This window comes from Sardina pilchardus, chromosome 7 (genome assembly GCF_963854185.1).
Source record: "Sardina pilchardus chromosome 7, fSarPil1.1, whole genome shotgun sequence".
Taxonomy (NCBI): domain Eukaryota; kingdom Metazoa; phylum Chordata; class Actinopteri; order Clupeiformes; family Clupeidae; genus Sardina; species Sardina pilchardus.
Window position 1 is genome coordinate 3,669,210 of NC_085000.1, and position 10,886 is coordinate 3,680,095.

The window sequence follows — 10,886 nt, forward strand, 5'->3', positions numbered from 1 at the left end:
TCTCGTATGTAAAAGGTTAAGACAGCATGTCAACGCATGGCTAAAATCTCATTGGTCTGTGTCAAGGCTATCCTCAAGCGTATGTGATGTAACAGGAAAAGCCATTTTTGGGCAAGGCACACTTTCCGATTCATCGGAGATTTACGACATCACAGGGGGTAAGCACGAATTCAGCCCATTGTGGATTTGATATAAACAACTACTGGGGAAGCTTTGCAACAGCAGCCACAGAAAACACAGAGAGAAAGAGCGAGAGAGAGAGAGAGAGAGAGAGAGAGAGAGAGAGAGAGAGAGAGAGGCTTAGATGATGTCGCCTGCACTGATTTTTAAGGTTATTTGTTCTGACACAGCAATTGAATGAATGAAAAAAAAAAACAACACGTGGATGCCGCACAGGGGGATTTCTTCTGATGGATTACAGATTGGTTATTACAATCATTTCAAAGGTGAACAGCTGTGTCATTGTTTGTCATGACAAGGCAACATCTCCTTTGATGTTAGAGGAGCATTTTAAGCGCACTTAAAGCAATGAAAGTTGCCATTGGGGGATGTTCACCATGAAATGCTGTTATTACAGTGGTCCTCTTCACTTCCTGCTGTGTTTAGTCTCGCTTGTGTTTTCTCTTGTGCTAAATCAGTGAGAGGTTGACTCTTGGTCTTCAGAACATTTCCTCTGTCCAGGTTTCCACTTGTGAAGGACGAAGGACGCATGGTGTGTGTGTGTGTGTGTGTGTGTGTGGGGGGGGGGGTATGTGTACATGAGCACCATGTCACACATGAGTGTGGCTCTCAGGTGGGATGCAGAGAGGCCATATACAGTGTGTGTATGTGTGTGTGTGTGTGTGTGTGTGGGGGGGGGGGGGGGATCTCACGCGATGTGCGTTGGAGTGCCTCGGACGCTCCCCGTGTTTGCCACTGAGAGGCTCCCTGGCGGAGACGGACACTGTGGCCAGCCAGCCGACTAACTAACTCTCCTGACAACACCCCCTTTCCCCTCAGGGCTGCTTGCCTGCTCCCTAACACACACCCCTCCACACACACACACACACAGCTTCTGTGGTTCGCTCGCTTCTATTTACCTCTCTTCTAATCCCCCCTTTCTCCCCTCCCTCCCTCTCTCTTTCCCCCCCCCTTAGCGTCTCTCTCTAGCTCTCTCTTTCTCTCTCTCTCTCTCTCACTCGCTCTCGCTCCCTCAATCTCGGTCTCTCCTCCTCTTACTCGCTCAGAGCCAACGGGCTGCTACTTGATCCACACCGCCTGCTACATGATCTCCTGGAAAACGGCTCTCAACGGCGTCTCCGGTCCCGCTCGCCGCCCGAGCTCAGTCAGATTGCCATCGGAGGGAAAAAAGATGCCTTCGCGGGGACATTGATTCCGTTTTTCCTTCCGCTTTGCTCCCCCCTCCCTCTCCCTCCTTCTCCTCCTCCTCCTCCCCCTCTCCCGACCTCCTTCCCTCTGACCCCCCAGCCCCTGTCTCTTGCCCCCCTCACCTTCTCCCCGTTGCCCCCTCGGTAAATCCCCCCATTCTTCCCCACCACCTCTCACCTCTTGACAATGTTGTCATGTGTCCACTGGCTGCAGCCTCTCCTTGCCTTGTTCTCCTCCTTGCTCGCCTTGGTGTCTTGTGGTAATAGCTGTCCACCCAGCTGCCTCTGCCCGGACCACCACACCGTGGACTGCACGGGCCAAGGACTGACCCGCCTGCCCGAGTCCATCCCGCTGGACGTCCGACGGCTGCTGCTCTCGGACAACTGGATCCCCTGGATCCCCTCGGACTTCCTGGTGCTCTACAGCGACCTGGTCTACCTGGACCTGCGGAACAACTCCCTGTCCCGGGTGGAGCCGGGGACGCTGAGCACGTCGTCCCGCCTCGTCTTCCTGGACCTGGGCAGCAACAACCTGACGGAGATCCCCTCGGGGACCTTCCGGGACTCGCGCAGCCTCATCAAGCTGCGTCTGGGGAACAACCCGTACCTGAGCGCGGTCAGCGCCGACGCCTTCGGGGGCCTGAGCTCGCTGCGGGAGCTGGAGCTGGAGAGGAACGCGCTGTCGGGGCTGGACGTGGAGGTGCTGAGCCAGCTGCCCTCCCTGCGGGTGCTGCGGCTGGAGGGCAACCCCTGGGTGTGCAACTGCAACTTTGCCAAACTCTTCCTATGGCTCATGGAGAACCAGCACAAGCTCCCGACTGGTAAGCCGCTTATAAGCCTATTTCTGTTTTGTGTTTTTTTTTTCTCTCTTTTTTTTTCATGCTGCGTTCTGTTCTGCGTGCATCCTGCCCCTGGGATTCTGTACATACTGTAATGACATAGATAATACGAGTACATCAAGTCCATCACCATGCGATCGCCTGCCTCAAAACACGCGTGATGGTCGCACGTCAACCGTCGAGTGACGCACTCTGGAGACCCAGATGGATAGTCTCTGCATGCTCTGAAGTGACTTTCAAACTTCCCCCTGGAGAACCATCTTCCAATGTGTCCATCCAGGGATGATGAAGCAGGGGTGAGAAAGACAGATAGAGGGAGAAGAGGAATACATAAAAGAAGGCACGTCCTTTAAAACACATTTAACATAACGTGACATCTGCTAAAGCATAAATGCCCTCTGGGGCATGTAATGAAATATTTCTCACTGTATGCCAGAGACTGGATAATATACAAACAAGTAGAGCAGGGGGTGTTTCATGAACCAGAAACACTTGTCCCAGAAAACCATCTTGGAAAATTCTATCATCTAGTTTGGCTCAGTGCTGTTGTGTCTGGAAGAAAATTGAATTCATTAATCTTTCCTCGCTGAGGACACCACTCGGCAGGAGCACTGAACAATATGGCTAAATTTGCTAGCGCATGCATAATTCATTAGCATTATGCCCACAGGTATTGTGTCTCAATTTTGTCCACCAATCGTTGCAACACATCACAAACCATATGAATTATTAACTCCGTCCTCAACAGCGTATTAGTTGGCTTTGTAAACAACAAGATGATCTCTCTGTAAACAAGCAAAGAAAGCCTGTCCTTAAATATGATGGCCTGCCCTATGTTTGGAAGGAGTGACTAATTGATTGCATAAGCTTGAGTAATTACTACAGTTACTGAATATATTAAAGAATTAATATGTTGAGGATTAATTTAGAAATAATAATGATTTTACAATGTTAGTTAACTGGGAAATTCATGGCTGTGATTAATTGTTTACATCACGTAAGAGGGAACAAGGAAGTGACAGGCTTGAAGAAGACAAGTGAAAACTGAGTCAGAATTAAAACAAAACAGTTCTTGAGTCCTTATACAGTGAATGATACACCTGTAGACGAACCCAGGAATCAGGATATAGTTCACAATTGTTTACCTCTGATATCCCTACTAATTTCAGGGATTACTTTGCGATGCCTTACTGCCACACCAGAATGTTACAGAGAAAGCGAAATCTCTAAACACTCTTCTCCTGTGGTGTTCTTATTGCAGACTGTTTCAGCATAATTTTACCACCAATTTGATGTTACCCGTAAATTGAAATGCTGAATAATCCCATCAAGGGTTTGACATGCAGGTTAACTTCTGAGGACATCATTTAGCTCAGATGACCAAAGAAAACAATGACGAGGCTTTCATTCCCAAACGCATTATCTCAGATTCAATAGACACAGGACTTGCAATGAGTTTGCACTGACACGTTCTCATCTGTCACTTTAATACAGTAACTAATCTGAGAACATGTAAGGACCACAAAATATGAACATGAATGATTGGATTAAATAGAGGCTCCAGCAGCCAGCTTCCATAACAATTCTCCGCTTCTGTGCTTTACGAGCCGTGTCAAGTTTCTACCTCATTCCAGCCACAACAGACTGAAGAGCACCTCATAAACCTTCATCTCTCCTCCATCCTGGCACACAACAGTGGAAATTATAAAGCGTGAACAAGCAGACATATCCCATAATGGATGCCATGGAAACTGCTCACACCCAGCGCACTCCAGAGTGTGAAGTCACGATGCATGGGCGTGAAGCGCTCGCAGATGCCGGGCTGGGATTGTCTCAATCACATGCACGATATGGACACTGGCGGCCCGGGATGCATAAATGCTCACCTGGGCGTGAAAATGAATGTGAGCGTGCGCTGTGCTGTGCTGTGCTGTGCTGTGCTGTGCACTGGCTGAGGCTGCTGACACAAACACAAAGAGAGCACATGAGGGGAAGAGTGCAGAGAGGAGCACTAGAATGTAGCATTTCACCAGGATGATTCAACATGTAGATTGTGTTTAAAATATAATATGATTATTAATTATCATTATTATTAATAATAATAATAATAAATAATCATTATTATTATTATAAGCTTTTCGTACACAGAATGCAGCTCAAAGTGCCTAACATTTGGAGCATTAATATAGAAAAAAGAAAAAATAGTAATAATACAAACAAACAAACAAAACAATAAATAGATTTATAAGAAATGTATATTTAAAGAGATTTTGAATCAAGGAAAAATGAGAATTCAGAGGATGGTAAGGAGGCAGATACAACAACACATACACTACAACTAATGCAGTGAGAATTAGTCTTGTCCCTTACATGATAATGAGGACAAAATGTCCTATCTATCTATTCTAATCTATTCTGTCTTTTAACTTTGCACTATTGCCTTTGCACACTGACCAACATATAGCCTCATAGAAGTATTATTTCCTTGCCTATTCGGAATCACTATTGATTTGACATTTTCATTCTCATGTGTAAACGAACGCCGGGATGCACTCTGGAGCAGGTCTTGGACGGAGCGGAAATTCTAGAGTGTATTTACTTTACTTGTTCTCTCCAGTGCACTTGGACTAATGATGGGCATCCGCACATGTATAATTGAATGTGACACCAAATAGGACACCGCCAACAACACACCTAGCCTACTGAGTGTCAGGACCGCGTGTAGCCACCACAGGGGTTTCACCTCCCTTAAAGGTGAGAGCCAGCAGGCCTCTGCAGGACACACAGCTTTGTACTGAGGTGTTTCGCAGGCGGCCGTTCAAGATCCACATGGCACGTTTGTGTGCCCGGTTGAATTCATAGGCGAGAACAACAGCAGCAACAACAACAGCAAAAAAATACACGGCATGGTCTTCCAGCAATGCTTTTGCTTTTGTGCTTTTTTGGGCTTTGATGTAGTTCCAGTGTGAAGCACTTTGGTTTTTCTGGCATGGCGCAAGCGACTGGCCAGACCATGCCGAGCTGGGGGGGACATCCACGTGACTCCAACAACAAAGGAGGCTGAGGTCACCGAGTCCCCTCGCATGTGGAAAACCCCTTCTGGTCTGAGTGATTCACCCGGCCAATCACAGCCCTGCGTTCGGCTGATAGTGATGTCAACTGATGTTTGCCAATGACAGCGCAGCAAACAGCTCCTCACAGGGGACTCTTTCCTGCATTGCGTTATTTATTTTTTTTATTTGTAAAAAATCATTATAGATAATGTGACACTAAACCATTAGAGAGGAATCAGAGGCTTGTTCCAGGGCAAACACACGTGGGACTAACGGAGACATAACACACACACAGGACAGGACAACAACACACACCTCCCGTTGTGCAACCAATCTACAGAGAGCCGTGAATCAGGATAGCACTGCTGTGACTGACTTCTGACCTCAATGCACTTCCAGGCGTGTGAAAGACAAGAGAGTGTCTCATTTCATGAATATTCAAGAGGTGCCCACACAGCCACATCATAGACTACAGTCTTAGAAAACTAATATGCAAAGCCCACTGAATCTTGTGCAAGGTGTCCCTTGTACTGGCTGGGGTAGTGTTTGAATAAAAAAACAAAACAAAACAAAACAAAAGCATGTGCTTCCTTTGTGTTGCAAAGGAATTCTTCTGCTGGCTACAGTCGAGTGACTTTGTTCTGTCCAAGGGTGATTAATGAGTGGCCAGTGTCGCTACAGCTGCGTCTGTCAGTGGAAGACCGTTATCACGTCGGGGATGTTCCCCTTTAAATCTGTCATCTGGTGTCCGATGACCACGCTCTGGTAAAAGCAGATTAAATTCGGCTTCCGTGAAAACCGAGGCGGAGACCAAATAGGCGAGGAGTAGGGAGATGGGGGGGTGGGGGGGAAACTCACAAATGATTGTATGGCTCAAAGAGCACAGGCACAAATTGGAGACAATCCCAGCCCACTTCTCTGCTGGCGTTATATAATTTTTGGTCTCTAAATGATGCCCAGGCCCAGATACTGTGAGACTAGACACACCATTGCCAGTGGGCAGTGCAGAGTCCAACAAAGAGCTCTCTCTCTGTCAGCACAGAATCACTGTTTATAGGCTCTGATGGGTTTGGGCACAAACACTTGCACTTCCTAAGAATAAGCTTGGCAGTGGGATCACACAGAGAGGCTTAGTCCAGTTTGGAAAGGCCATATAGTATTTTGTTAGAGGTCAAACAAGCAGGCATGATTTCAGACGGGCCTTGTACAGCGATCTGAAAAGTTCGCTCACAGTAGTTTTGTGTTTCACCTGACCTCGCGATAGACATGTCAAATCGCATGAATGTTCAGCGCCCCGTGCTACATCTCTAACCAAGCTTCAGCAATGTGCTGTTGGCCCGCTTCCAGATGCACCATCTGAGGCGTGCTTGATTTCAGGAATATCAGCATCCTCAACAAGAACGGCGCAACAACACATCAGTAGAATTTTAACATGCTATGATCTTATAAATAAACCTGCAACAACAACAACAACAACAACAACAGTAATAATACTAGTTGATCTCATAGAATTCTGATGGGGTTTGTATACTAAGATAAACCTTTTCCTCAAGAAATACTGAGAAGTTGAAGTAGAAAAAAAGCTTTTCCCTATCTTATTGACTGTTAACAGTCAGACTATGAAAACAGAAAAATAAACATGGGCAGGTGTATCACGCTCAGAAAATCACATGCAACAAATGCACAACTCCTATGCACTATTCAAACGCTGTTGTTTTATCTACTGTATTGTCATGAATGTACTGTATGCCATGTCAAGTGATGTCGTGCTGGTGTCCAAAGAATCCACAGAAGCTGTAGAAGTGGTAGCCTAATTCCTTTAGATGTGTGGGTTTCTCGTTTTAGGGATCTGATTGAGTAGGCTTTCTGGCACTCTGTGTCAGCATCACACGATACCGATTCAGGCCAGTAAATCTCTCTAAACTCATCACCAGAGCAAGAAAAAATTGTATCGGCTCATGCTACGCTAGTGTGGCCCTGCCCTCAGAGGGCACGGAAAGATGTGCACGTTGTCACTGGACAATGACTCTGGACATATACAAGCCTCTAATTGTTAACTCTATCCTCATCATTCTGAACTCCATCTCCATGTTTAACCATCTCCATCATTTTTAACTCCATCTCCTTCATTCTTAACGCCATCTCCTTCATTATGAACTCCATCTCCTTCATTATGAACTCCATCTCCTTCATTCTTAACTCCATCTCCTTCATTCTTAACTCTATATCTCCATCTTTCTTAACTCTATCTCCTTCTTTCTTAACTCCATCTCTATCTTTCTTAACTTTATCTCCATTCCATTTTCACACCATTTGCTGGGCCATGTTCCTCTGAGTGTTCCTCTGATTTTTATGACATTCTGAATCATGTCCCAGGAACAACTCACATGTCATTGACATTGCAGTAAATTCTAACTGACTTCTTTATTATTGATAACTATTACTGATTTATTATTGATACTAACTGACAACACTTTATTATTGATACAGTTTTATTGTGCCTTGTCAACACAAGAAAGAAATATCTAAATATACAAAAGAATTACTCAAGTAAAACCTGTATTATTAAAAGGGCAAATATGTCCCATATGACTCAAATACAAAGTGGAGCTAAAATATTATATTACTCTCATTTAAAGATATAATCCCCAGCTCACCTAGTAGTTAGTATAATAACTTGCACAACATTTCTGGGAAGCCTACTTTGCACTTTGCACATGTTTTTGCACATGTTTTTTTGCATGCCAAACTTTATTAAATCAGGGCCTTAAAAGTCTTTATTGTACTCCATACATGGTGTACTTTGGCATATTTCAATCAAGTAATTGAGCGCTAGTGCAGATCCTTTTGTACATCTGTCCCGTTCCCTTCCACAGAGCTCAGCATTAGCATAAGCTATCGCAATATTGTTATTACTGTGCTTTTGTCCAAATACCAAAAATATATAAATAAATAAATACAGAATAATAATAATACAGGAGTCATCACACAGATTTTGAAACTCAAATCTCTATTTGTTGCATTGATAGCAGACGACAGGCAACCTTGGACAGGAAACTTGTCACGGTTAAGAGGCTTGCACATACAGCACAATCCCAGTGGTCCTTAAAGGTATTTTAAAATCTCAAGCATACTCAACCGAAAGGTGAAGGTGTACCGAACAGATGGGACAGGCCATGGCACTGCTACCTGGGGCTTCAGTGTGAAGCTTCGGTCCCCTGGAGACTACAGTTAGCACCTGATGTGCCATGTTTCCTTTTGCCCTTGATAAACCTTTGAACCCTCAGCACTACAGTGTGTGTATGTGTACCTACAGTACATTTCTTCCACTTTTTGGTTCATTAACACAGCCTGTATTAGCAACAGAAGGACTGCAGGACATGAAACATACAGTATCTGGAATATGGATGAAGATGTTTCAGAAACAGGACACTCCTGTAATACTAACGTGCCAACTGACCTTTTCGTACACCACAAGGCTCATTTGGACTGGCAACATCCGCACTACTTCTTAGGACTTGTGGGGAAGGCAGCTGCTTCTACAGGACAAATGAGCAGCAGCATAATTTCTTGTCAGCATCAGCCCGGCACGATCCATCTGTGGCCATTTAGTCATGTTGCCTTTGATCAAACATGAGGGAGAAAATCCTGAAGAGGGTGTAGGCACAATGAGCAAGGACAATACAGCCAAGCTCTCTGACATCTCTCGTGACATCTTCATCAGATCTTAATGAGATTGGATGAGTACATTTCCATAAGTGACCCAGGCCATAGGCCATGCTAAAGGGGTTTGTGGATTTTAAACACAGGGGCACCTCGTCTAATCACACTTCCTAGAACGTTATCTAATGGCGGGGTGAGCTGAGGAATGTGCTTGCCGAGGGCATCGTGTATGCTGGGGCCCTCCACAGAATTCAGTGCCAAAAATTGCTAAAGGTACTGGGGGGCATAAACAACAAACAAGTACCAAATGAGATGGCATGGAGTGGACAGTGGCCTACCAAGTTAATGACCTTGCCCTCATGTATCTCTCTTCTCTCTCTCCCTCTCTCTGTCTCTCTCTCTCTCTCTCTCTCTCATACACACACACACACACACACACACACACACACACACACACACACACACACACACATACACACTACCATGCACCAGTTGCCTTGACAGAAATGGATGAGGATATTCGTCAGTTGCTTAATACTGTAACTCAAATGATAAATGACTTGATTAATTAATGACTTGCGTCTGAACTAAAAGCTGCGTCTGAACAAGATAGTACAATTATTGATCGTGCACATACAGCAATGAGCATCAACCATTTTCCACTGAAGCTGGAAACTGACTGTCCTGTCACTGACCATGTTTGTTGTAAAGAGACTGCAAATGCACTGAAATGAATAGGCTATCCACATTATTTACACATTTAAATGTATCCAAACACATGTATTCTCATCACACAGACCATAGTTTTCACATTGAGAAGAGGTTGATCATGTTTTTAATATTTTCTGTGTATGTGCTGGGTGCACTGAATCATGCTTCTACTATCCGAGCTGACCTCGATATTGCTTGCTAAAGTACTGTAATATTCCTCAAAACCTACTGTTATTTCAAATGTTAAACTCAGCACTATGTAAAACATCATGGATATGTCATTGTGTATCATTGTATAAACTGTGCAGTGTACAGCATTGAACCAATGTAACAATGTTGCAGTGTGTTTGTTGTTGTTGTTGAATGTTGACATCTGTTATCAATGTTATTAAGTTGACCTGTGCCTTCTCACTGTAGGCCTGGAGGGGATGGAGTGTTCCTTACCGGTGGACGGGCGTCAGTTGCCTCTCAGCATGCTCTCGGAGGACAGCTTCCGGGAGTGCCGCGGGATCCTCACCCTCACGGACTATCTCATCGTCATCTTCTCCGGGATCTGCGTCTCGGTGGCGGCCATCATGGCCAGCTTCTTCCTGGCCTGCACCGTCCACTGCTTCCAGCGCTGGATCAAGTTCACCAAGTCAGACAAGGTCGACGTGGAGGAGTGAAGAGAGAAAGAGAAAGACTGAGAGAGAGAAAAGGAGAGCTGAGGACAGTCCACACTTTGATCTTATCCCAACAAACACTCGGCTACCCATGCTGCACCTCTGCATGGACGCCCACAGTGAGGCGGACCGGAAAAAAGGGCCGGAACACGAACACCACACGCTTCCCATGCTGCTTGTCTACGCCCAAGGTCAAATTATCCAATAGTGAAGGTCATTTAACGTGAGACTTTACATAAACTACAGACTGTATGAATGAAAGTTTGACAGATGCAAAAAGTTTTAAGGGTCTGACGGCTAGACAGACGATCCACTCATTTGAACCAAGCCTTAAGACTAAAACTGTTTGAAAGACGGAGCATTTGGAGTCCCTGTCTTTCGCACTATCAGTGAGCAAAGGCACATGAATACTGATGAGGGAGATCAGATGTATTCAACGTCACAGAGGTTTTCCAAATTCCGCCACTAGCACTTTACCACACATGCACAAGACACAGCAGACGACAGAAGTCCCTGACACGGTTACACCACCAAAGATAGCATCTAGCATCACAGCTGACATTACGAGGCCGATTCTTCGATAGCTTTGAT

At 45.3% G+C, this 10,886-nt stretch overlaps 1 protein-coding gene across 1 annotated transcript; it reads left to right on the forward strand.

The window, feature by feature from the left end:
* The first annotated feature begins 1,554 nt into the window (after positions 1–1,554).
* lrrc38a (leucine rich repeat containing 38a) lies at positions 1,555–10,417 on the forward strand. Its single transcript, XM_062542089.1, has 2 exons — positions 1,555–2,188; positions 10,051–10,417. Exons 1-2 carry the CDS (start codon positions 1,555–1,557, stop codon positions 10,296–10,298), a joined length of 882 nt encoding a protein of 293 aa, XP_062398073.1. The 3' UTR covers positions 10,299–10,417.
* Positions 10,418–10,886: the final 469 nt, after the last annotated feature.